The following is a 26306-nucleotide window of genomic DNA, read 5'->3' on the forward strand; positions in this document are numbered from 1 at the left end:
CCCTCTAAACACAGTAATAATGAACTTTTAGCCATTCTTAACAAAAATAAATAAATAAGGTAGGACAGGGTGTGGTGGCGCAGGCTTTTAATCCCAGGCTTTTAAGAGGCAGTGACGGGGGGGGGGGGGGGGGGGGGGTGTCTCTGAGTTCAAGGTCAGCATAGTCTACGTAGCAGCTGTCCTGGGCCAATGTAGTGAGACCCCATCTCAAAACAAACAAAAACATCGAAGGTGACACTTGAGAAACAACACCTGTGGTTGCCCTCCAGCTATACACACACACACCACAGGTGGGGCTCTTGTCACTCACAGGGACCTCTCCTGCTGGTGCTAGGTGATGAAGGGTGATGAGCCTTGGCCAAGCCACCCTCCCTTGGAGGATGGCACTGTCTTTTGAGCAGGCTGCATCCTCCGACTATTCTGAAGAGTCCGCCACTCCCTTCCCAGGTGACCTCCGCACTTGTTTTTCCTCTAAGGAGCAGAGCTCATCCTGAAGCAGAGCTAGCCGTCTGACCTGGGTCCAGGTCCAAGGTTGGGACTCACCCTCTGCTTTTCTCTCCACAGGGCACGATGTACCGAGGCTCCATCCATGACTTCCCAGACTTTGATCCAAATCAGGATGCTGAGGCTTTGTATACAGCCATGAAAGGCTTCGGTGGGTGTCGGCCACCCAAGAGTGGGTCCCATGGGGAGGAGGGTGCATGGAAGGTGGCCAGTCCGCTCTGTATGTGGCCTCCCCTCGAGCCATCTATTAGTATTCTGTGACTTTTCCTAGAGAAACATGAACAGACTTTAGTCTATCCAGTTAGGGCACCCCAACAAACCAAAGTCACCGTTCCAAATTCATCTAGTTTGATGAACCAGTGGGTTTATTGGGGTTACTTACAGCAGCATAGGTGACCCCAAAACAGCTGCATACCGAAAAGCCTACTTTCCTGGAAAGCTGCATCCTTAATGCTCGCTGCCCAGCTTGCAAGCAGCTCCATCAGCGAAGCTTCCCTGTCCCCAGCCATTGTTACTGTTTTTATAATCCTGGGGAAGAGCTTCCTGGTCCATGTCGCAGTCTGTGCTTTCTGAATCCACTAAGATCCCAGAACTTCTGAGCCCTGTAAATTTCATGAGCATCTATGCCTTAAAAGCCTTCCTCCTCCATCCTTGAGAGAATGTCCCGGCCCATGGAAATGGCTACACAGTAACTGTTGGTGGGGGAGGAGCCTGGAATGTGGTTTTGTTTTGTTTTGTTTTGTTCCTGTTGCTAGGGGTTGGACCCAGAATCTCACCCATGCTAGACAAGTGCTCTGCTTTGTAGCTGTGTGACTAGCTTATTTAATTAATTTTTTGTCTTTTTTCATATTTTATAAATTTGCAATAAAATATGTCAAACCAAAAAAGTATATACATACACACACATATATGTATATACTTTTTTTGTATTTGTGCTACAGAGAGCTTGATCATGTATATATTTATGTCAAACCACTAAAGAGAGGTTTGAAAAAATACTGAAGCCTTACCCATAGACCTGAGCTTATGGAACAGACCTGGTTAGTATAACTGGGAACCTTGGTGAGTTAGTACCTGCCTGGCGACTCCCCTGCCTTTCCTCAGGGTGTCCACTGACCTGAATTTGTGTGTATTGCCACCTTTGCTTGTCTGCAGTTGGCAGAACACATGCTGTTAGGACAGCTGGGTCTTTCTAAGTCAAGTACATTGTGAGGCCTTGTGAAAATCCTTACCTGTCTCTGTGCTTCAGTTTCTGTATTTGTGCCACAGAGAACTCCATCAGCGGCCCTTTGAGCTCAGGTGTTATGAATGCAATGACCCCTCTCTATGGGTACTTAGAAGTCCCTTTAGAATGGTTTTCAACTTTCCTAATACTGCGACCCTTTAATATATTCAGTTATTTCATTGCTGCCTCATAACTAATTTTGCTACTTTTATGAGTTGGGTTTTTTTGTTTGTTTGGTTTTTGTTTATTATTATTATATTTTTATTAAAAATTTCCGCCTCCTCCCCGCCTCCCATTTCCCTCCCCCTCCTCCCACTCCCCTCCCCTCTCCAGTTCGAAGAGCAGTCAGGGTTCCCTGCCCTGTGGGAAGTCCAAGGTCCTCCCCCCTCCATCCAGGTCTAGGAAGGTGAGCATCCAAACAGGCTAGCCCCCACACACACACACAAAGCCAGTACATTCAGTAGGATCAAAATCCAGTGCCATTGTCCTTGGCTTCTCAGCAGCCCTCATTGTCCGCCTTGTTCAGAGAGTCCGGTTTTATCCCATGCTTTTTCAGTCCCAGTCCAGCTAGCCTTGGTGAGCTCCGATTAGATCAGCCCCACCATCTCAGTGGGTGGGTGCACCCCTCGCGGTCCTGACTTCCTTGCTCATGTTCTCCCTCCTTCTGCTCCTCATTTTGACCTTGGGAGCTCAGTCCGGTGCACCAATGTGTGGCTCTGTCTCTATCTCCATCCATCGCCAGATGAAGGTTCTATGGTGATATGCAACATATTCATCAGTATGGCTATAGGATCGGGCCATTTCAGGCTCCCTCTCCTCAGCTGCCCTGGTTTTTGATTTTTTGAGACAGGGTTTCTCTGTAACTTTGGAGCCTATCCTGGACCTAGCTCTTGTAGACCAGGCTGGCCTCGAACTCACAGAGATCCGCCTGCCTCTGCTTCCCGAGTGCTGGGATTAAAGGCGTGCACCACCACTACCCAGCAACTGTTATGAATGGTAATATAAATATCTTATATTCAGGATAGCTGATATGAGGGGTTGCGACCCACAGATTGAGAACCACTGCTACCATTTCCTTATTGAGAGCAGAAAGTTTCTGCTGTAACCTGCTGAAGCTGCAGGGCCTCTGCCTGATAAAGGAAGCAGCCTGGAGGGCTTCCTGGAGGCAGGCTGGGCGGGGTGATAGCTTAACTAAATACAGTAGACTTGCACCTTGTTGAGCAAGTCGAGATAAGCAGAGTGGAGAGAGGAGACTTGAGTGGTGGACGGTTCATTACCTGCAGCAGGGGAGAAGGCCCACAGCCATTTCCAAACCAGGGCTCTCACTGAACAAGTCAAGCATGGACATTTTAATGCAGGCCCGTACAGATTCACACAGCCACGGTCCCATTCCTGAGTGAGCGTGCACTCACGTTAAGAGTACAGTCCCAAGCGTGCTCACTTTAGAGCGCCATAAACGCCTCTGGGCATGCTCCACACGCACCAGGAAGCTTTAGTTGAAACAATGGAAAGGACATTTTGAAAGTGAATTAACATGGGCCTGTGAACCTGAAGGCAACGTCTTGTTTCTTCACTAACATCAGGTGCCCTCAACTCTTCTTTCTAGGCAGTGACAAAGAGTCCATACTGGAGCTGATCACCTCCCGCAGCAACAAGCAGAGGCAGGAGATCTGCCAGAGTTACAAGTCCCTCTATGGCAAGGTAATTCTCTGACTGCTTGTGAGCTGGCTCTTCCTCTGCTCTTTCTTGTCCTTCAGTGTCACGTGTCATCTGAGTACCCAGACCTGTGCCATAGCCACTCTCTTTTTTTTTTTTTTTTTTTTTTTTTTTCGAGACAGGGTTTCTCTGTAGCTTTGGAGCCTGTCCTGGAACTAGCTCTTGTAGACCAGGCTGGTCTCGAACTCTTAAGAGATCCGCCTGCCTCTGCCTCCCGAGTGCTGGGATTAAAGGCGTACGCCACCATCGCCCGGCCATAGCCACTCTCTTACACTCCTGGATCCGAGGGGACACAGACAGTGGAACTGACAGTGGTGGGGGAGGGCAATGCTGAGGGCTTGAACCTGCATGGCCCACTGCCAGCTGCATGACTTGGGGCAGTGGCCTGAAGCCTCTTGAATATTCTTTAAGGGGCAATGGTAGTGTCTCTTCCCAAGATCTGGGTCCAGCAAGGTGACTCAGCCTTGGGCCAGGCAGAGAAAGCATTCACTTGTCACTCATCTCTACCGTGGTGCTCCTCCATCCCCAGGATCTCATCGCGGACTTGAAGTATGAGTTGACAGGGAAGTTTGAGCGGCTGATCGTGAACCTCATGAGGCCGCTTGCCTATTGTGATGCCAAAGAAATCAAAGATGCCATCTCGGTAAGAAGCATGGGTCTAAGTGTGCACTGCAGATGTGGGTAGTAAATTCTGGGCTTTGCCACAAGCTTGTGGTCAGCCCCTGCCCATCCAGCACATGTCCCAGATGGGTTTCCTAGTCTTCGCCAATCTGATAGATGTGGACAGAGGTTAGGGAAAAGTAGACCCTGTAAAATGAGGCCTTTGTTCTCATTCCCATGCCAGCAGTCCTAGTCCTGAGAAAGTGGAGACATGGAGACAGATGCTAACACACTAGAAGCTGAGGGCACAAGAAAAACTATTGAAGACACTGGGTCTAAGAGGACCAAGTTGAACCCAAAAGCCTGCAGAGGCTCTGGTGGGTAGGAGTGCAGAGAACATTCTAGGCTGGGGGCTATGTGTTCAGCTATGAGCAAGGCTTAACCTGCTTGAGACAGAGGGATGCCCTCTAGGAAGAGGGCAAAAAGCCCTTGGTTAGGTGTGGTGGTGCCTGCTGGCAATCACAGCACTGGGGAGTGAAGGCAAGAGGATGGTAAGTTCGAGACCGTAGCCTAGGTTACAGAAAAGACCAAAAAAGTGTGGGGAGTGGGGCACTGAGAAGATGGCCCAATGGGTAAGTGCTTGCTATGGCAAACGTGAAGACCTGACTTCAAATCCTCCATAAAAGCCAGGCACCCTTAACCCCCGTGTTGTAGGGAGTGGGAACAGGTGATCACCAGGGCCGACTGGTTAGTCCGTCTAGACAGAACAGCAAGGTCTAGGTTTAGTAAGAGACCTTGTTTGCAAAGCTAAAATGGAGAGAGATAAAGAAGACGTCTGAAGCTGACCTCTGACCTCTGCATGCATATACTTGTGTGTGTGTAAACACACACAAAGCCCCCAGTTTAAGGTGTGTGACTCAGAGATAGAATGCCTACTTTGAAGCTCTGTGTTCCATCCCTAGCACCCTAAAAATACACACAACAGCCCTTGGTTGTATCGGGCACTTTGCAGTGTATAAAGTCTATGACCTCTGCTGTCATTGAGTTCCCACACATAGATTCAGTTCTGAGTGGGTACAATTGGCCATGTGAGAATGTATTGCCTTCCAGGTCAGCCTTAGAATTTGGCAGTGTAACAAAGAGCTTCCTCGTTGTATAGATGAGAAAATTGTGGCTAGAAAGATGAAGTCGTTGTTGTTGAAGGTTTTATAAATGTTCGTTTTATGTACAAAGTGCTCCATTGGGTGGGTGACTCAGAGAATTCATTCAAAGATCATTCAGTCCTGCTTAATGAACACCGTGTACTCTATGGGCAGAACTCTGGCAGTACACTTTGAGGCTCTGAGGATTTGTTCAGGAATAGCAGCAAAAGTGTAATCTCTGCAGTTAACTTTACTGTGCCAGTAAAGTTGCCAATGGCCCATCTTGCTTTCAGTCGTGATTCTAGGGAGAAAAGAACGCAGGATTGTGCTGGTTTTTGAATTTTTATTTATTTATTGAGTCAGGGTATCATGTAGCCCAGACTGGCCTTAAACTCCTAAACCTTCTTTCTGCCTCTACTTCCCAAGTACTAGGACTAGATCTTTATGCCTACCGTGCCTGGCTTTATGCAGCTCTGGGTCAAACACAGGGCCTTATTGCGTGTCAGGTAAGAACTATATCAAGTGAGCCACATCCCTAGAGCCAAGATTGCATTTCTTAATGAGAAATCATAACAGCTGCTGAATAGGTGGGCCTTAAGTCTTAGGATGGCATCTCCCAAATGATGCCTAAAAATTGAACCAAAGACACCATGGCTGCAGGAGGTGTCACAGCGCAGACTGCTCCAGGGTCTCTTGTGGCTAGGAGCTTCCCATTCTGCTCTACCCCATATGTTCCTTCTCTCCTGCAGGGCGTCGGCACAGATGAGAAGTGCCTCATTGAGATTTTGGCTTCCCGGACCAATGAGCAGATGCACCAGCTAGTGGCTGCATACAAAGATGGTGAGATGGGCGGGAATGACACTCAGACTGCAAGGGTGGGGACACTGAGGCTACCCATCCCCCTTCCTCCTGACCTATCCATCCCTCTGACCATCAGCTATGCACCCACTCACCCAGCTATCCACCCATCCTTCATCATCACACTGCACATCCACCCAGCATCCATATCTGTCATCCACCAACCCATCCATCTACCCATCATCCATATCTGTCATCCACCAACCCATCCATCTACCCATCATCCATATCTGTCATCCACCAATCCATCCATCTACCCACCATCCACCATCTATCAACCCATCCATTACCATTCACCTATTCATCCAACGTCTATCTACCCACTGTCCATCTGCCCACTGACCCATCCGTCTGTCTGCCCATCCATTTACCACTTACCCATCCTTCCATCCATCATCTACCCACCCATCTATATGCCATTTATCCATCCATCCATCACCCATCTAACTTCCTGTCCATACACTCATCAATCCATCTATCCACCCATCCACTCATCCATATCCGTCTTCCCATCCATACGCATCTCTATATCTGTCCACCGCCCTTCTGTCTGTCCATGCGGTAAGTACCTGTTCTGTGCTGGACAGTGTACAGGTTCTCAGGAGATGGTGATAGATAGAAGCAGTGTAGTCTCTATATCTGGAACTTGTAGCCTTGTGAAATAACAGTGAGTCTCAGAGAAAAATAACAATGACACGGTGGTCAGATTTTACGAAGGAAATGAACAGGAACCAGACATTCCCAAGAGAGGACCTATGTCAGAAAACCCATCTCACGAGGAAGTGAGGAACTTGTTGTATGGAGAACGGGGTGACAGATGGTCCTTTGGCGGAGGGAACAGCGGTGTGTAGAGCCATGTGCAGCAGTGAGTTAGGTGGCCCAGATGACACTGGAGAGGTAGATGGTGGGTTAGCATCACAGAAGACTTTGTAGCCAACAGAGCACTGATGTTTTGCTCAGAGTCCAGCAGCAAGCCAGCTGTGTTGCAATCAGATATGAACTTTGTGACAGTTGCCTGGTCGCTGTGGGTAGAAGACCCCTCTGGGGCTGGAGAGATGGCTCAGCGGTTAAGAGCATTGCCTGCTCTTCCAAAGGTCCTGAGTTCAATTCCCAGCAACCACATGGTGGCCTACAACCATCTGTAATGAGGTCTGGTGCCCTCTTCTGGCTAATTGTATACATAATATATATATATATATATATATATATATATATATATATATATATATGTATAAGTTATTTCAAGACCCCTCTGCCCAGGTGAGGATGATGATGCAGTGGGATGGTACAGGGGACGGAAGGAGGAAGAATCCACTTCCTGGGGTACTAGCAGCTGGGAAGAGGCACTTGGCCATAGTAGCCATGCAGATTGGATTGGGGTTTATAACAATAGCTAATCATATGGGAGCAGGGGGAACAAAAGACCTCAGTTCTGGATCCTGGAGGTTTTGTGGGGATGAGACTAGAACCCTTGTGTTCCTTCCACAGCCTATGAGCGAGATCTGGAGGCTGACATCATTGGAGACACTTCCGGCCACTTCCAGAAGATGCTGGTGGTGCTGCTCCAGGTGGGTCCATGTGCGGACATGTGCCCCTCCCTGCAGCTCGCCCCATGGGAGTCACAGGCTCCTTTCACTGATTCTCAAACAAGCGGCCTAGGAGGACTACAGGGCGTGAGGGCCTCCTCTAGCCGTGCCGCCATCACTGCCCATCCCATTTCTCTCATCCTTTGGAGCCTGAGAGGCCACTCTGAAGCCTAGGCTTTGCCTGTTGGTCTACCCATGTCCCAATGCCCTGCGTTACATAGGCTGTGCCCTGTGGAGACAAATGCTTCATTCACATCCTCCTTCCCCTCCTCAAGTACCCGCTCAGGGAGAGACCTGCCTGCACTGCCTCCCCTCAGCCATTTCTAATCCTCCAGCTCACCCGAGGGCCTCTAAGAAGGCTATAAACTATGCCGCCATGACCAAATCCAGCCTGCAATGTTGGGTTGCTTTTTCTTTCATTTTTCTACATGAAAACAGCCAGACATGATTGTGTGTGCCTATAATGCCAGCATTGGGTGGGTGGAGACAAGAAGATGAACTCAAGGAGAGCTACATGCACCTCAAAACACAAAACAATGAGGGCTGGAGAGATGGCTCAGTGGTTAAGAGCACTAGCTGTTCTTCCAGAGGACCTGGGTTCAGTTCCCAGCCCCTACACGGGGCATCTCACAACTGCATGGAACTCCAGCTCCAGGGGATCTGACATGATACCCTTTTCTGATCTCTGTACACGCCTGTACTCATGTGCGTGCACCCACTTATACAGTCGAAATCATATACATAATTACAATCTTAAAGAGCAGCTTTATGCTTATTAATAATATTCAGATATGGAAAGATCCTACCCCAAAGCCAGATTTCTGTGTTCTTTTGATTTGTAGAAACTTCTTTGCTGCAGCAAGCCTGCAGTGGCCGGAGAGCATGTCCCCCTGTGCCCACCCTGCTCTGTCTTCTGTCTGCTTGGCCCTATGAGAATCTGTGACCACAGGCATCCAGGGAACAAGCATTGTTGTGACTGAAATGCAGCCCCAAGGTGCAAACTGTCTGAAGCTTTGCACACGAATCAGACCACCACTGTTCCTTCTTTCAATCCCTTCCCCATTATATACCATTTTCCCCAGTCCCCCCGCCCCTTACTATAGCAGCCTATACTCCATGTTAACCAGCCAGGTAGTTATCAGGATTGGGCAAGTGTGACCTTTACCCCCTTTTCAAAGCTACGTGTTCTGGAGAGGAGATTCCTACCCCACATCCTGGAGTCAGGGATGTTGCCTCCACATCTCAAAAGTAAGTCACGTGGCACATTGTAGGCTTGCTGGCTCTGCCACAGTCCCCGAGAGAGTTGAGGGCCTTGAGACCCTAAAACACACAGCACCAGAGGAAGAGGCCAGCTTCAGACCCTGGCATTGCTGGGAGTAAAGCCCAGCATGGGTAGCCCAGTTTCCGACAAGTACCTTCCCGTTGCTAAGCTACTCTATTGGGTGGGGCCCAGGACCTGGACAGTGCAATAAAAAATCAGGAAAACTGGTATTTCACAGTTTGAGCGTTCAGACCTTAGGATGCAAGTCACAAATCCTCATGAGGTAAATTCTTGGGTAAGGGAGGTAGGAGACCCTGATATTAGCACATGAATGTGTAGCTCTAGGCGGGACGTGATTGTATGCCTAGAATTCCAGCACTTGAGAGGTAGAGGCAGAAGGTTCAGTGTACGTTGTAGGCAACCTGATCTACGTAGTAAGTTCTGGGTCCGCCAAGACTACATAGTGAGACCTCGTACCTTCCTTTACCCCTTGGGCATTGTCATGAAACGGCCTGGAGAATGCCAGGAACTGTGGCCTTGCCATCTAAAGCTCTGTCTACGAAGTACAGGACTTTTGTCTGCCTCCCTGGGATGGAGGTATCAAAAGGACCTTAATCATTCCTAGGATTCCTGTTTGGCCAGGGAGAGGCTCCCTACAACTCTCTGCAAAATGAACACTGGGCTTTTCCCCTGTTCAGTCGCTCCCCTGGGCCAACCCCTGGCTCCATACATTGGGAATAAACACTCCCTTGTCTCTCCATCTAGGGAACCCGGGAGAATGACGATGTTGTGAGCGAGGACTTGGTCCAGCAGGATGTCCAGGTAAGTAATGTTGATGTGGTCTCTGTGGCTCAGTCAGGAGCCTTATGGAAGGGGAGCGGTCAGAGGCCTTGGGGTGGGGTAAGGGTGAAGTCTTTTATCTCAAGCACCAGGAATCCCTGAATCACAGCTTGTTTTTTTTTTGTTTGTTTGTTTGTTTTTTTTTTAATATAGAAAAAGATGCATGTAACATGAGGGCCGGGCTTGCTGGGGTTTCTGTCCTGCCCAGTTCCCATAGCCGATAAATCCCAAAGAAATTACACAGAAGTCTATATTAATGATAAAACTGATTGGCCCATTAGCTCAGGCTTCGTATTAGCTCTTATAACTTATATTAACCCATTATTCTTACCTATGTTAGCCTCATGGCTTGGTACCTTTTTCAGCAGGTCAGGTCACATCTTGCTTCTTCCGTGATATGGGCAAGACTCGGGAAGAGCTTCCTTCTTCCCAGAATACTCTACTTCCTGTCTGGTTTTCCCGCCTATACTTCCTGCCTGGCTATCAGCCAATTGGCATTTATTTAAAATATAATTGAGAGTATATAGGCAATTCTCCCACACCAGATACAGGTTTATTTCAGAGGTAGCATGTAGCATGTCATGTATGAATGAAGTCAGAGAGTGTGTTGAAGTAAAATAGCAACTTGTATTTGGACCCCAGCACCCATGTAAAAAGTTGAAGACACTGCCTCAAAAAACAAACAAACAAGGTAGACCATTTCTAAGAAGCAAAACCCAAGGTTGACCCTCTGACACCGCTTCACACACCCAACACACACACAAAGCAGGGAGCTTTGGAAAGGGAGAGAAGGAAAGAGCCATCTGGCACACCACAGGGGTATTTTTGGAAGAAGCAGGAGGATGTCTGATTCATCAGTGAAGGTGGAGTGGGAGCTTCCACAGACAGGAAGATGGGAAGAAAGGTCAAGAGGTCACCAGTAGCTGCCCTGTCCAGGATCAGGCAGTTAATTCTGCGCTTGTCCTGTCTCCCTGGGTTTGTTCTTTCTGTTATGTCTCCCTCTCTTCTTCCTTCTCAGGACCTGTACGAGGCGGGGGAACTGAAATGGGGAACAGACGAGGCCCAGTTCATCTATATCTTGGGAAACCGTAGCAAACAGCACCTCCGACTGGGTGAGTTCCCAAAAACTGCAGCACCTCCTCGGGTGGCCCTGAGAACCCCTTTCTCTTTTCCTTTTCTACTGATGGCACACAAGAGCCACTTCATCTCCAAACCAAATACTAGCCCCGTTGTGGGTTGTGTGGTTCCTTTCCTGAGTTATTACCAGGACAGTAGTAGTAGCCCTGTCTCAAGATAGAGCCCTGTATAGCAAACATGACACAACTCTGTCACCTCCCAGCCACCGTACCAAAGTGCCAGCCCCAGCTTCCTGCTAACGTTTGATTCTTATCTGTTTCTCCATCCCCTTCAAAAGTCTGTGGTCTTTTGTTATTGCTGTGGCAGCACTGATAGATGGCATGGCATGTCTGTCTGTCTGCTTCCCTCAGTGTTTGATGAGTATCTGAAGACCACGGGGAAGCCCATTGAAGCCAGTATCCGAGGGGAGCTGTCTGGAGACTTTGAGAAGCTGATGTTGGCTGTGGGTATGTACTGGGGGCTGCAAAGGGGTCGGGGATGTCATCCCAGAAGTAAGGGGATTGGGATGAAAGGGATTCCCATGGGGTGGAGTTAGAGTAGAGAAAAGCAGGTGGTAGAGGCTTGGTTGAGCAGCATGGCTAAGGCTGGGGATGGGAAGGAACTCAGCCATAGACAGTGATGTCCTGTGTGACGAGGGTAGAAAACACTCACTTTAGGTTGAGATAATAGCCATCAAAGGCCTTGGAGGGTCTGCGTGCCAGGCACCACACTGTATTGAGTCTTGAGAGGGCAGGGGGTCACCACCACCATATTGCAACTTAGAGGGTGAAGAACCTGAGTGCATAGAGACCGAGTCCCTTATCAAGGAATTGCTTGTAATAGATCAGGGTTACCTTGATTGTAAGGGAAGCCAGAGCTGATAAGTCCAGATTCAAACCCAGGACCTCTCCCTAGTATCCCGCTCAGCTGGGGCGAGTCACCTTGCCTAGAAGGGCCCTGCTTTTCTCATCTGTTAAATGAAGGTGGAGGGATGACCGGACTTACTGAGTTCTTTGCCAGTCTGATATTTTAAGAGTTAGCGTAGCCAGGCCACAAGTTGGTTAGTTTTTGTTTTGTTTCTGAGACATGATCTCATTTAGCCCAGGTTGACCTTGAATTATGAGTCAGCTGAAGCTGGCCCTTGACCACCTACCTACCTCTGTCTCTGCTTGTGTGTAAGCACACGCACCACCGTGCCTGACTTAGTTGGTGCTGGGGTCTTTGCCATTGAGCTACATGCCCAGCCTTGTTTCCTTTTTTATTTATTTATGTACATTGCATGTATGTCTGTATGAAGATGACAGGTCCACTGAAACTGGAGTTAGACAGCTGTGAGCCACCATGTGGGTGCTGGGAATTGAACTCAGGTCCTCTGGAAGAGCAGCCAGTGCTCTTAACCACTAAGCCATGTCTTCATGTCTCCAGCCCTCTTCTTTCTTACTTTTATTTATCTATTTATTTTTATTTTTTAGGCAGACTCTCCTATATCCCATGCTGGCCTCAACTCACTGATCCTCTTGCCTCCATCTCTGGAGTGCTGGGATTATGTGTGCATCACTCCCAACCAACCAACCACCCACGCACGTACACACGCATGCATGCGTGCACACACGCACACGCACAGCCTTCCCTTGTGTTTAAAGCTAGAGGTACTTTGGGGCTGAGGGCCATCAGAAGCCAGGATTCTTCCTGCCTTTGAACGTGGTGGCCCCCAAGGGCTAGGAACAACTGGTAACACGTGTGCAATCCCATCCCTAGGGAAGACTGCAAGTTTAAGGCCTGCCTGGGCTACAAGAGTAAATTTGTCCAGGCAATTTAGCAAATAACTATTTCAGAATAAAAAGTAATGAAAGGGTGTAGGATATATCTCAGTGGTAAAGCACTTCCCAGCGCACCCAGGTCTGGACATGGAGGGGAAGGGAAAAGGGAGGGACCTAATGAGCGAGCCCTATTGGTGCCTTCCCTTTTATGAGGCATGGGGATAACTACCTTTTCCTCCTCTCCCTTTTCCCTCCCCTTCTCCAGTGAAGTGCATCCGCAGTACCCCAGAATATTTTGCTGAAAGGCTGTTCAAGGCCATGAAGGTAAGTGTCGGGATAGTAAGAATGAGATTGGGGGAGGGTAGCCTCTGCCCACGCCCTCAAGACTGCGGAGATTTTACCAAATCCTTGGTGTCCAGTGGCCAGAAAGAGCCTTGTTTTTTGTTGCTGCAGTAGAATATTGTGACCAGGACTGGAGTAGGGGATATGGGGCAAAATAACAAAAAAGACAAAAAAAAAATCTGTTCAAAAGCAACTTAGGGGATGGAAGGATTTATCGGCTTCTAAGACGCTGTTCATCACTAAGGAAAGTCGGGAAGTTAGGACAGAACTGAGGTAGAGATCATAGAGGATCTGCTTGCTGACTCGCTCAGGTTCATGCTCAGCTAGCTTTCAGGAGGACCACAGGATGTGGTCCCAGCACTCAGGAGGCAGAGGCAAGTGGATCGCCATGCGTTCAAGGCCAGCCTGGTCTACAGAGCGAGTTCCAGGACAGCCAAGGCTACACAGAGAAACCCTGCCCAAAAATCCAATTAATTAATTAATAAGTAAATTAATTAATAATAAATAAATGGGTGGATAAATAAAGAAATAAAGCAGAGCCAAGTGGTGTGTCCTTGCGTTCCCACAGCTTGGCTTGGTGGGACAGGAGAATCTGTAGTTCAAGGTCTTCCTGAACCTTGTCACAAAAGCACAAAACCAGGCTGGCAGGTAAAGGTGCTTGCTGCCAAGCTCAACACTTTAGTTCAGTCCTTGGACCATCATGATGGGAGGCAAGAACAGACTGCCAAAGCTTGCCTCTGACTTCCATACACACTCCATGCCATGTGTGTACCCACCCACACAAATAAATATGTAATTTTGAAAGGTTTTATGAGTTGGAGAGATGTCACAGTGGTTAGGAGCACTTACTGCTTTCCCAGAGGACCTGAATTAGGTTCCCAGAACCTGTATCAAACAGCTCACAACTGCCTGTAACTCTAACCCAAGGGATCTCATAGCCTTTCTGTCCTCTGCAGTCACCTGCACACATATGGCATACATACAAGTAGATACATGAATGAAAATAAAAATAAATCTTTAAAAAGTTTTAAACCATAAAAATAAGTAACAAAGCAGAATGTTCCTATGTATATCAGACCACTTTAGAAAACACTTTGGCATCTGTCAGTTATCTCTCCACATTCATAATGCTGATCACTGTCACCAGGCAGCTGGTTTCCCTCTAGGCGTGTTCCAAAGGACGGCATTTCCCAGGCCTTCTCTCATATAACACAGACACCTTTGACATTTTCATGGCACATTAGAACAAATGAACGTTTGCTATGGGAGATCCCCAAGCGCGGGCTCTCCCAGCCCTTCTTGGCTACTCCAAAAGTGTAGAGCGGATGGTCAGACATTCGCCATTGAGTGCTGTCCCTCATGCCCTCGTGTCCTCCAGGGCCTGGGCACTCGAGACAACACCCTGATCCGCATCATGGTCTCCAGGAGCGAGCTGGACATGCTTGACATTCGGGAGATCTTCCGAACCAAGTATGAGAAGTCGCTGTACAGCATGATCAAGGTGAGCAGGACTGGGGAGGGGAGCAGGGAGCTCCCTCCACCGCCTAGGTCTTGGGAACCTCTACACAGGAGCATGTGGGTCTTGGGCATCCCAAGAGCTCTTGCTTTAGGGCATTTTCAAGGAAGTTCAAGCATCAAGGGAGCTGGTGACTGGAGTGGCTAAAAAGGAAAGCTTGGAGACTGGAGCAATGGCTCAGCTATTAAGAACACTGGCTGTTCCTGCAGCCAGGTTCAGTTCCCAGCACTCGCATGAGGGTTCACAGCTATCTATAATTCTGGTTCTAGGGGATCTAGTGCCCACTTCCAGCTTCCTCAGGCACGGCACTCATATGGTACACGTGCATACTTGCGGCACACACTCATACATTTAAGTAAAAGTAAGGCATGACTGATCCTGCAGGACTTGCAAATAGTCTTTAAGGGCCAGGGTGCTGTCCCAAGAGCAGCGGGTGTCCACAGTCTGTATAGAGTTCACGGAAGCATCCAAGTGAGCATTAATTAGAAAACGCTGGGGTCTGCTGGGTAAGTAGTGCTATCTCAGGGGTGGCCGTCCCATGAGGCCTTGCCAAGAGATCATTAGACATAGTAGTTTTTATAAGCCCACAGGGGAAATGAGGAAATGATCCAATTTGTACTCATAAATGGTATCCAAAGAGGATTTTTATGGGTATCATGGCCTGGACATTCCATGGGGAAATAAGTTTGGAAAAACCTAGAATAAGCAATGATGTTGTTGCCCAGGGTCTTTTCCTTGGAACTTCTCATAGCCGTTAATATTCCAAAGTCTCAAGGAATAAGACATCTATATCATCATGTGGCTTGATCATATATTTGTTTGACTTTGAGTGGCTTCCCATGGGTCTGTTCATGGACCTGCACTTCCATGGAATGTCTCCCCCGCATGTGCTGCACCTGGGACAGGGGAACGCCAGGGTCACGGAGAATAGCAAGCATCTGGGAATTCCATGTTTTAATGACATCAGCATGGCAGCGGATGGCTATTACTGGAAGTATTCAGGAAATGTGACAGATGACCTGCTCTAGAGACTTGTTCCTTCCCGTCTTTCCCAGAGCGCTGATTGCTGGATGGTGACCCGCACTGTACTGTTTGGTGGCCTGAGCCACTGCAGGCAGGAGGAGAGGCAGGGCTGGTGTGAGTGAGTGCTCTGCCTACCCCCACTTGTCCCAGAAGAGCCGGGGCTGTGTCTAAGGTCACCTCTCCTCTTCTCTCCCCAGAATGATACCTCGGGCGAATACAAGAAGGCTCTGTTGAAGCTGTGTGGGGGAGACGATGAGTACGTGTGTCCAGGGCCTCGGGATGGACGGGTGGCCTGACTCTTCTGGTGACCGTCCCCGGTAGATGGGAGATTACATGACTCTGGGTCTCTCCTGAGGCTGGAATGCCAGATGAGGGAAAAGTGACCTGTGGCATTCCAGTCTCTGCTGTCATGGTGTGTGTGAGTGTGTGTGTGTGTGTGTGTGTGTGTGTGTGTGTGTGTGTGTGTGTGAACAGGTGTGATCTACTGTATGTGGAACTCTCGGCTGTGTGGACTTAGAAGTCAGTCTGCTGTCTGGACCAGGAATTAGAACTCAGAGGACGTAAGCTGGGCATGGTGGCACACCCCAAAGGCAGGTGGATCTCTACGAGTCCAGCCTGGTCTACATAAGCAAATTCCAGGCCAGCCAGAACTGCATAGTGAGACCTTGACACAAAAGAGCCTGGAGAAGAAGGTCTGAGGAGTCACCTCTAAGAAGGCCTGGTGATGAGGATTGACTTGGCTTCTTCCTGTGACCACCAGGGCTTTTGTGGAGATCTGGGGAAAGAGATGAGGTGTCAGGCAGGATGCAGGGGCCCTTCTTGAACTATTAAACTAGGTGACTATGTCAGGACATGACCTATTTATACACAGGAAATTGTGGGTGCTTTGGCTTCCTTCTCCAGGGTTCAATGGCCAGTTAAAGAAGGGATTTGAGAGCTTCCCATTGACTATGCTTGGGCCACAGAGGTCACAAATCCCGTGCCACACACACTGGCCCCTCACAGGTCCGGGTGCCTTACAGAAAAAGGTATGGGAGTGATTCAACCATACTCTGCCCTTGGCTTATTTGAGAGGGGATTTGAGACAGGAGGCATCCATGCTATAAGGAAGAAAGAAGAGATTGAGGGACTGTCCTACTTGGGCCTGGGACCAACAAGGCTGCTGGGAAAACTCCACTGCATAGGAGCTCAGGGAGGACAGAAGACTCTCTGGACTAGAGAGGGTCCTCTGTGATGAACTCAGGCTGGAGAAGAAGTAAAGCCAGATAGGTCTGTGTTGGTGTTGTGTGTGTGTGTGTGTGTGTGTGTGTGTGTGTGTTAGGGTACATGTGTTAGGGTGTACATTGTGATCTTACCAAGGGGTCTCAAGTGGTCTGTGTGTCTTTGTGTTAGATGTGTGTGGGTAGCTGGGCAGTGGTGGCACACGCCTTTAATCCCAGTACTTGGGAGGCAGAGGCAGGCTGATCTGTGTGTTCGGGGCCAGCCTGGTCTACAAGAACTAGTTCCAGGACAGGCGCCAAAGCTACATAGAAACCCAGTCTCAAAAAACAAAACAAAACAAGAATGTGTGTGGGTGTCTCATCCTGTGTTGGTTGTTGGTTTTGTGTGTGTGTGTGCGTGTTGACTGTGAGTACTGGGCATAAGAGTGTGCTGGACATATGGGGTGTTGCCCATGATGACATTCCCTCCCATCCTCTCCCCGAACCCCTCCATTCCAGTGCGGCTGGCCAGTTCTTCCCGGAGGCAGCACAGGTGGCCTATCAGATGTGGGAACTTAGTGCAGTGTCCCGAGTCGAGGTCAGACCCTCCCCATTCCCTGCTTGGCCTCTTGATCACTGCCTTCCACACTTCTGCTTGCGCCTTTCCTGCTGAACTGGTTGACCCCCAGCTGCCCCCTGGTGGCCAACCCTCACTGAGACATCTTACACCTGAAGCTTCCAGATTCCTGCCTTGGTTCTAACAATCCTGGGAAGTGTTCTGCCTGCTCTCTACTAACAGGGCTTCCTCCAGTGAGACTGGGCTGGTTCCGTGGGGGCCTCTGCATCCTGGGCCTGGCAGCTGGGCTTCGCATACTGAGCAGCCCTCGGTAGAGCAGAGGGTACCCCTAGGATTCAGGGGTGTACTCCTGAGCACCCTCATACCTGGGGGGCCACAAAGGACAGGATGAAAGGTTTCACAGAGGCTCATGACAAACCAATCTAGACACTGTTGGGTCCTCACCCTCCTCGTGGCCTCTATGCCTGAACCTTTCAAGAAAGGGGGTTATACATGGCGGTCCTGGTGGCCCAAAGGCTCTTGAAGTCTGATGCTCTACTCTTCCTTAAATTTGAAGGCAAACACTAGCACTGCAGGAGACCTCAGGTGATATGCCTCCCACGGCATTAAGTAACAACCACCCTCACAAAGAGAGCTGCCCCTTTTCAGTTCCACCAGCCTTTCTGATAAGTAAAATCAGCTTGGTGCTGTCCGAGGTGGCTGCCCTTAGACACAGAGGCCTTAAGTTCAGTGCTTTTGGCAAGCCCTTTACAAAAAGAGCCAAGGGAGCTGGCCTAAAGTTCTGTGGTCTTGGCAAGCAATACCATCTTAAATATGGTGACCTTTAACCTGAGTAGGGGCAGGCACTACATTTATTGTTGTGATCACCTGTTAATGACATAGGATACATTCTTTCTAGATTGCGATACTATATAAAGTATAAAGTTATTTTTATCTCAAAGCTGGGGATATAGCTCAGTAGTAGAGTGTTTACCTAGCAAGCAGGAGGCTTTCAGTTTAATTGCCATCATGGAAAAATATCTTTTCACCTATTTATTTGTTAAGTATTTTTTTAAATGTCCATTATGTGGCAGACACTTGTTAGCACAAAAGGATATTAAAAGTATATATAAAAGTTTAAGCATTGTGGTGCATGCCTTTAAACCCGGGGCTCAGAAGGCAGAGACAAGAGATATGTCTTATAGAGATAAGTTCAAGACCAGACTGGTCTAGTTAAGTGTGATGATGCTCACTTTATTACCAACATCCAGGGAGGCAGAGGCAAGCAGATCTCTGAGTTTGAGACCATGCTGGTCTCTTTAGGGAGTTCCAGGCCAGGCAGAGATACATAGTGAAACCCTGTCTCTATACAAAATAAAACAACAGTAAAACCCAAAAACCACTGAAGCAAAATTTTTTTAAAAAAAAGAAATTAAGAAATAGCAAATATAGGAAGCAGCACGAACGTCATTGGGTAATGACTAAAATTTGGAAACTATTCTGCTTCTGAGTCCTTTGGCCTCCTTACGGAGGAGCCAAGTCTACACCAACATCAGGGCACCAGGGCAGGGTGGGTAGGATGCTGGGGCCCCAGTGGAATGGTCAGCCTCTGGAGCTGGGACTGAGCCAAGCCCAATTGCAGGAGCTACCCCCTTTCCTGTCCAGCACTCACCCATTTCCGGGCCTGAGACTCTCTGCTCTCTCAGCCCTGAGTGGGCTTTGTCTGCTGTGCCTTCTTCCCCAGGCTGCTTGGCTTGGGACTCAGCCTGGAAAGCCCCTGCCATTCTGCATGCCCCTCTCTAGATCTGACTCCCCAGGGGCCTCCAGACACCTGCTGAGCCTCATTTTCCTTCTCACAGCTGAGGGGTACTGTGTATGCAGCCAATGACTTCAACCCTGATGCTGATGCCAAGGCCCTGCGGAAAGCCATGAAGGGAATTGGTAAGGATGACGAGGACCAGAGAAGGCCTCTGGGCAGCAGCCTGGAATGTTTGGCAGTAAGGGGCTAGGCAAGGGGAGGAATGAACCCTCTAGCTAGGCTCTGCAGGATGAGGAGGAGTGTATGGGAGCTTCCTCCACCTCAGGTAGGAGGGAAGGATAGGAGAGGATTTGGAATGAACTTGACCGGAGTCTTTTATGGACACCTAAGTGTCTGTCCTCCAGTTTCTGAGCAGGAGCCTGGCGTGGAAGAAAGTAATGGCCATGAAACTTTAGGTGTTGACTCTGTGTGACTCTGGATAAGTCCTTAAACCGCTCTGGATCTCACTTTCCCAGTGTGTAAAATGAAGTCCATTGACCTAAGAACTCAAAGCACTGCAACTGTTGACTCCTCCAGGCTGTGTTTGCTGACAGTGGGAAAAAACAGCCACTGTATGAGTGGATGGTCAGCTGCCTGCACCCAACTGGGCCTGGGCCTGGAAAGCCCTTGCTGGGAAGGGGAATGGGGAGTTGGCTTCTAGTGTCTTTCCTCCTCCCAAGGGGTCCTGCACCTCCTGGGTCTCAGTGAACTCTTCTCAGGAGAGTAATGCCTACACAGCATCTCTATGACCAAGACTATGGGGGCAAATGCTCTGAAAATCAGATCCCTGTGTCAGACCTGAGGTTGGTGGCACTCGCCTGGCAGGCAGGAGGTAGTGCCCGCAATGCCTTCAGCCGACCTGCTGTACATAGAGGGACCTGAGAGCCACCGTCAGAGAGTTGAGGACAAAGGAAACACAGTCTCTGACTGCTGAGATCCACAGGCTTAGAAGGATCTCTTGGTGGTTACTTGGTCCTGTTCATGTTAGAGGTGTGGAGACTGAGACCCAGAAAGAGAAAAGGACCTTCCCAAGGTCGGCAGCAATTGCCAGAGCCAAGATTAGAACTCAGAGGCTCTGGCACCCAACGCATTGCTTGTCACCCCAACTGCCAACCAGGTGCTCATCACCCAGTGCCTCCCACCTTCCTGGATGTCGTTTTATCTCATCCAGTGGCCCGACAGGAGAAAGCAAGGCGCCTGGGGCAGGGATCCCAGAAGGGCCAGGACCACATGGCCACCAACCCAGGCCTTTACCCTGATAGAGACTGGTGGGAACTCTTAGTGGGGGGATGTTGGGAAAGCTGAGCCACAGGACCTCCTCTGAGGCATATGGCTTTGGTGACCCAGGAACTGATGAAGCCACCATCATCGACATCATCACACACCGTAGCAATGCCCAGCGGCAGCAGATCCGACAGACCTTCAAATCTCACTTTGGCCGGGTAAGGGTCCTCCCTCCCTCGTCTGGGTCTCAGACCATTACACCTCCCTAGTAAAACTCAGCCTGGCAATGCCAGCTCTGTATAATCAGGCACCAGGGGTTTCATGGTAATGAGACCTCCACCTGGTCTTGGAATGTTCTAGCCTTGGGTCACTCTGTTCCCCTAGTTCCTTGTGATCAGCGAGCCATGTGTGTATGGGATGGCTTAGTGGGGGCACAATCAAAGATGGGGGCAGTTTCTATGTAGATCTGAGACTGGTGTGACCTTGGCTCTGTCCTTGCAGGATTTAATGGCTGACTTGAAGTCTGAGATCTCGGGAGACCTGGCAAGGCTGATCCTGGGTCTCATGATGCCCCCAGCCCACTATGATGCTAAGCAGCTGAAGAAAGCTATGGAGGTACAGTGCACACACACTAGAGGATGGGATGGGGTGGGTACCGGTATTCAGGGTCAGCACCGCAGTGGACATGTCCTTTGCGTGGACTTTCCAGGGAGCTGGCACAGATGAAAAGACTCTTATTGAAATCCTGGCTACTCGGACCAATGCTGAAATCCGGGCCATCAACGAGGCCTACAAGGAGGGTAAGTGTGGGAGGGCGGGGCCCAGTGCTGCTGGGAAACAGGGAATCCCCAGCTAACAGTATTAGCCCACAGCTCTGACTTACCACCTCCGTGAAGCTGTGTGTGTGCGCATGCAGGGATATGCGTATTGATGGAGACCAGGTTTCGGTCTCACATGTGTCTTCAGATACCACCCACCTTATTTTATATTTTATAAGTTGTGTGTGCATGCGCACGCATGCACACATGCGTGTGTAAGTCAAAGGACAACTCTGAAGTTCATTCTCTCCTACTGTGTGGGTTCCAAGAATTGAACTCAGGCTTGATTGGTCATCAGGCTTGGCAGCAAGCACCCTTTCCTGTTGATCTTGCTTTTTGAGACAGGTCTCTTACTGGCCTAGGGCTGGTCAGTTTTGCAAGGCTGATGGCTAACGAAGCCCAGCTTCTGTTCTTCCCATCCCCAGCTGTAGGATAGCAAGTGTGCACTACTGTGCCTGTTTTGTTTGGTTTTGGGAGCGTGGGTCTGAGGCTCCAACTCAGGTCCTTGTGCTCATGTGACACACCCTTTACTGACTGTGCTGTGTCCGCAGCCCTTCTATGGGACTTCAACAAACCTCTTAGTGTACCTAGCCCCCCCATCTAGGGAAAGTCAGCTACCCCAAGAGAGTCCTGGTTGTAGAAGACAATTTAGATAGAATTTGGGGAGCAGAGAGAACATTTAGCCTGCTGAGAGGGAGGGCAGCTTCATGGGAATGGGGCCTGAGTAGTTACACGAAGACCCACCCTCAGAACGGTCTCCCCTGCCTTGTTATACCCCACGCTACACTGTGATACTATTGCAATTGAAGGAGTTCCCATGACACTATATTGTATTGAAACTGTTAAGCTTTAGTCAAGTGGTGCTGTATTTTCATTCTAAAGCACTATGACTTCTGTTCTAGGAACAGCTTTCCTCTTGCAGAGCTTTGAGACCACAGTCGTTTTAAGTGGGGGAAGAGAGGCACTAAGGTCCCAGATAAAATTTGAGGTTCAGTGAGTGCTGTGTACTGGAAGGTGTAGAGGGTGGGGGAAGGTGGGGGGTATAGCTCCAGAGCCCTGCCTAGCATGCACAAGGTCCTGGGATCACTTCTCAACAATACAACCAAATGAATGGCCAGCGAATGGGAGAGAAGATAATGAACATGAGCGTTTGGGAGCTGATGCAGGTGTGTGGAGGGGCAGGTATCAGTACCAGCTGCCTCCCCATCAGCAGGAAGATAGCTGGATGCCCTCAAGGACTGACTCCTTCATTCCCACCTCTCCTGCTGACACAGCCCTGGCTCAGGTGTGACTCTCACTCTCCAGGCCTCCTGGCCGGCAGCTGCTCACACCTTTCACACCTTTCTTCCTATCGCAGATTATCACAAGTCCCTGGAGGATGCCCTGAGCTCAGACACATCTGGCCACTTCAGAAGGATCCTCATTTCTCTGGCCACGGTGAGTGAAGTTATGGCTCTGAGGCCCATTCATCCATGGACTATAGAAGAGAGAATGCCCCCACCCCCACTCCTACCCCCTTGCCTCCTGGGGTTCCACCTCAAAATCTCTATTGTTCCCTTTTTTGTTGTTGGTTTTGTTTTTTGTTTCATGACAGGGTTTCTCTGTGTAACCCTGGCTGGCCTCAAACTCACAGAGATGCACCTGCCTCTGCCTCCCACGTGTTGGGATTAAAGCCGTGCGCCACCGCCACCCTATGAGAATCCATTTTTGATGGCTGGTGTTGTCACTTTTTTGGTCTCTTTCATATAGACCAGAACCACATGGGTGGCTCTGTCCTGTGATCCTATAACCCTGGGGCCACGTGGCCAACCCTGGAATTGTTTCACGTTGTAAAAGATGAAAAGGGGTGCAGGGAGGTGACTGAGCAAGACCTACGGGTGACTGTAGGGTGCCTGTGGGGGAATGTTTAGGCCTGACTTCTCGATGGTCCTGTGACAGGGAAATCGCGAGGAAGGAGGAGAAAACCGAGACCAAGCCCGGGAAGATGCTCAGGTGAGATTCCCGCCCATCTCTACTGGACAGCTGGCGGGTTCCTGCCAGGCAATGACTCTCAGGTGGGGCAAGCTCCTGGCTGGGACATGGCTGGTTTGACTGACATGTTTAGGTCTGCTCTACAAAGCAAATGCTCGAGGGTTTATAGCATAGGGTGGGAGGGTGGAACTTACCTCCCTGGTGCTTCCCATGTGGACTGTGGGACCTTCAGCACTATAAATAAGGCAATCATAGATCGCCCGGGTCAAACCTCTAAGCCTGCTGTGGGAAATGGAAGTCCAAGAGGGTGACTGGTTTCTCAAATTACACAGCAAATCTGGTGCAAGGAGAGCTGACCCAGAGACAGTAGGTTTGGAATCTTGCTGGGAAAAAGGCCTGAGAACCAAACGTCTGGATTTCCTGTCTGAAAAACTGGACAAAAATCAAAGGGGTGACTTGGCAAACTTTAGCAAGCTCCTAAAGGCAGGTGCCGCTGTCACTCACTGATAATGTATCCAGGTACCCTGTGTCCAGTGATGCCTAGATACCACCAAATAGTGGTGGGGGAGGGGTCACCAGCGCTCCTGGCCACTCTGCTTCTCAGGCTTCTCTGAAGCTGCACTTAGAGGCTGGGCAGCCCCAAGTCATTTTCCTGAGGAACACTGTGGTGGCAGAGCCCCCACTGAGGTCCTCACTGTTGTCCCCATGGACCTGAGCCAGGTCTCTATCTGTTCTGACTGTCCCATCCCCACCTGCTGCAAGAACTGCCCCATGCTGGGGATGGGCACAGATGCCACCAATGGTAACGCTAGCATCTAGGAATTACAGCTGATCACTAGAAAGAGCATTGACCAACCCAGAGTCCCCGCTGAGCCCCCAGTTTCACCAGCAGACAGGAGCTGAGACACCAGTGTTAACTCAGCAGTCCCTAGGGTAGCCTAACAAAACTGAAATTACAAAATTAGGCACACCCCAGCAGTGGGAGGTGCTGAGGCCAGAAGAGCAGGAGCCTAGCCTCAGCTCCAGGAGGCCCTGTCTCCAAAAGAACAACACAAAAACCCCATCGACACCCAAGCCCTTGTTACAGAGTTTAGAAGGGGCACCCTGTGTACCATCTTGTTTTTCCTGCGGAGAAAAGCAGCCTCAACAGGCCCACAGTTTCTGAGTGGCTTCAGTTTGATCAACATTCAGGTCCACCTGACTCCAATCTAGCTTATACAATACCCTCTAGGACCCAACACCATCATCCCCCATACAGCTCCTTGCTCAAGAAACCATGGCTCAGTTGCCCAATCCTGTTCTGGAATTATAGTGTCAGAAACTCCAGGATCCCAGTCAAAAGGATGTTTTCAATTATATATAAGTACATTCATAGGCGCTAACCATGGGTAACCCCACCATCGTTTACTGAGCCCACATTTCACACACAATAGGTATTTATTTAGTATTTGTGAGTATCCTCATGGTGTAGCAGAGGGGCTTTTGATCTTAGATTTCACCAGCATCTGTTCTCTAGGGAATGACACCATCTCTAGGGGATGCTGCTGCCTGGTACCTGGTCTGCCTTGGATCCCAGTGGGGCAGTGGTGGTCCTGGCCCAGCAACTGCTTTACAAGAGAAGGAGAGAGAGAGAACCAGGGTAGAGGCAGTGGAGGGATCCTTTGAACCAGAGCCCTGCATTGACAGAGGCTCGACAGCTTCTCCGTGAATAAGGAGCAGGTCCTGCTACAGCGTCAGCTCAGTTTCTGACAACTAACAAGGTTTTATCTCTTTCATAAAACTTGATAAAATAGAACTAAAGGAAAAAAACCTATCCCCCATAGTCATCACTTAATATAGTTATTCAAATCGGAATATATATACATATATATGTGAATATATGTATATATATATATATATATATATATATATATAGTTTCCTGCTTATAGCAGTTAAAATAAGATGGGCAGAATAAACCTCTCCTGTAAGTCCAGCAGAGGCTCCCTGCAAGTTCAAGCCCAACCTGTTTTGCATAGTGAGTTTCAGGACTCTATCAAAAGCATTATTGAAAGAATGAAGCGGGAGGGAAGTGGCCTATAGTGACTTTCAAAGCCAGTTCTCTCCTCCCACTTTACCAAGGCAGGGTCTCTTCTGTCCCGCTGCTACTGGCCTTGCAAGCTTTCTCCAGCTCTCACTGGAGTGTTGGGACTACAGATATTCACACACACACACACACACACACACACACACACACCCGTGTGAGCTCCAGGAATCAAACTCAGCAGGTGCTCCTGGCAAGTGCTTTGGCCGAGTCCTCTCCCTGGCTCAGTTAGTCATTCTTCCCTGGCATCCAATGCATTCACACTGCACAGCCATTGTTGCTACCCTGCCCCCAACCGTTCTTCTTTTAACAAAACTGAAACTCTGAGCCCATGAGCTAGTGGTTCCTCGTTTCCTCTCCCTCTAACCCAGAACAGCCTGCCTTCTGTCTCTGGATTTGACCCCTCTGCAAACATCACCTTAGGGACTTGTGTGCTTGTAGCTGGCTTACTTCACTCTGCACAATGCCCCCCATGACTCAACGAGGTGATTGAAAGTATTGAAAGCCCCGAGTAGCCCATAAGCCTTAAACCATGGCTTGACATTTAAGCCAAAATGAAATTAAGTATTTCTGCAATGGGGAATATGATCGTAAAATTCTAGGGTGGGTAAAGGAGCTGCCTGACTCTGGCCTCATGCGGTAGACACTTGGTCCATGTATGTACCTCCTGGTGACAATGAGTATCGTTTTCATCTAGATAAAAGAAGCACCAGTATATACAATACATATGCACATATGGACTTATGTAAATCATATAGAGAAGTCTTGTTTTTATGGTGCTGTGGTTCAAACCCAGGGCCTTAGAGCTTCTCTACTATCTCAGTCTTAACCTTTTTTTTTTTTTTTTTTAATGTGTGTGTTTCTATGAGTACATAAGTGCAGTGCCTGCAGAGGCCAGAAGAGGGCAGCTTCTCCCCTGGAGCTGAGGTTATGGGCAATTGTAAGTCACCTGGCTGGCGTGGATCCTGAGCACCAAACTCAAGTCCTCTGGTAGAGCAGTGCCTGCTCTTATCCACAGAACCTTCTTTCCAACCCCCTTAGTCTTTTTTAAAGCTCCATGGGACCTTGAACACTGTGGCATCTTCTGTAATCCCATAACTCAGAAGGCGGAGGCAGGATTGCTGGGCATTTAAGGCCTACCTGGGCTGCTATAGAGTGAGACCTTCTCTT

The 26306-nt window shown here is 49.2% G+C and overlaps 1 protein-coding gene across 5 annotated transcripts in view; it reads left to right on the top strand.

The window, feature by feature from the left end:
• The window catches only part of Anxa6 (annexin A6), a 53728-nt gene that overhangs the window by 20196 nt on the left and 7226 nt on the right, over positions 1-26306 (top strand). For all 5 annotated transcript variants that reach the window (XM_038329077.2, XM_038329076.2, XM_038329078.2 and 2 more), the window contains exons 3-20: positions 565-655; positions 3336-3430; positions 3975-4088; positions 5937-6027; positions 7534-7613; positions 9658-9714; positions 10751-10844; positions 11220-11315; positions 12874-12932; positions 14329-14451; positions 15687-15745; positions 17208-17286; positions 19104-19185; positions 20390-20484; positions 20768-20881; positions 20976-21066; positions 22442-22521; positions 23023-23076. In XM_038329077.2, the coding sequence (XP_038185005.1) occupies positions 565-655; positions 3336-3430; positions 3975-4088; positions 5937-6027; positions 7534-7613; positions 9658-9714; positions 10751-10844; positions 11220-11315; positions 12874-12932; positions 14329-14451; positions 15687-15745; positions 17208-17286; positions 19104-19185; positions 20390-20484; positions 20768-20881; positions 20976-21066; positions 22442-22521; positions 23023-23076 (1554 nt within the window). The remainder of the gene's footprint in view (positions 1-564; positions 656-3335; positions 3431-3974; positions 4089-5936; positions 6028-7533; positions 7614-9657; positions 9715-10750; positions 10845-11219; positions 11316-12873; positions 12933-14328; positions 14452-15686; positions 15746-17207; positions 17287-19103; positions 19186-20389; positions 20485-20767; positions 20882-20975; positions 21067-22441; positions 22522-23022; positions 23077-26306) is intronic.

The sequence above is a fragment of the Arvicola amphibius genome, chromosome 4, assembly GCF_903992535.2.
Source record: "Arvicola amphibius chromosome 4, mArvAmp1.2, whole genome shotgun sequence".
Lineage (NCBI taxonomy): Eukaryota > Metazoa > Chordata > Mammalia > Rodentia > Cricetidae > Arvicola > Arvicola amphibius.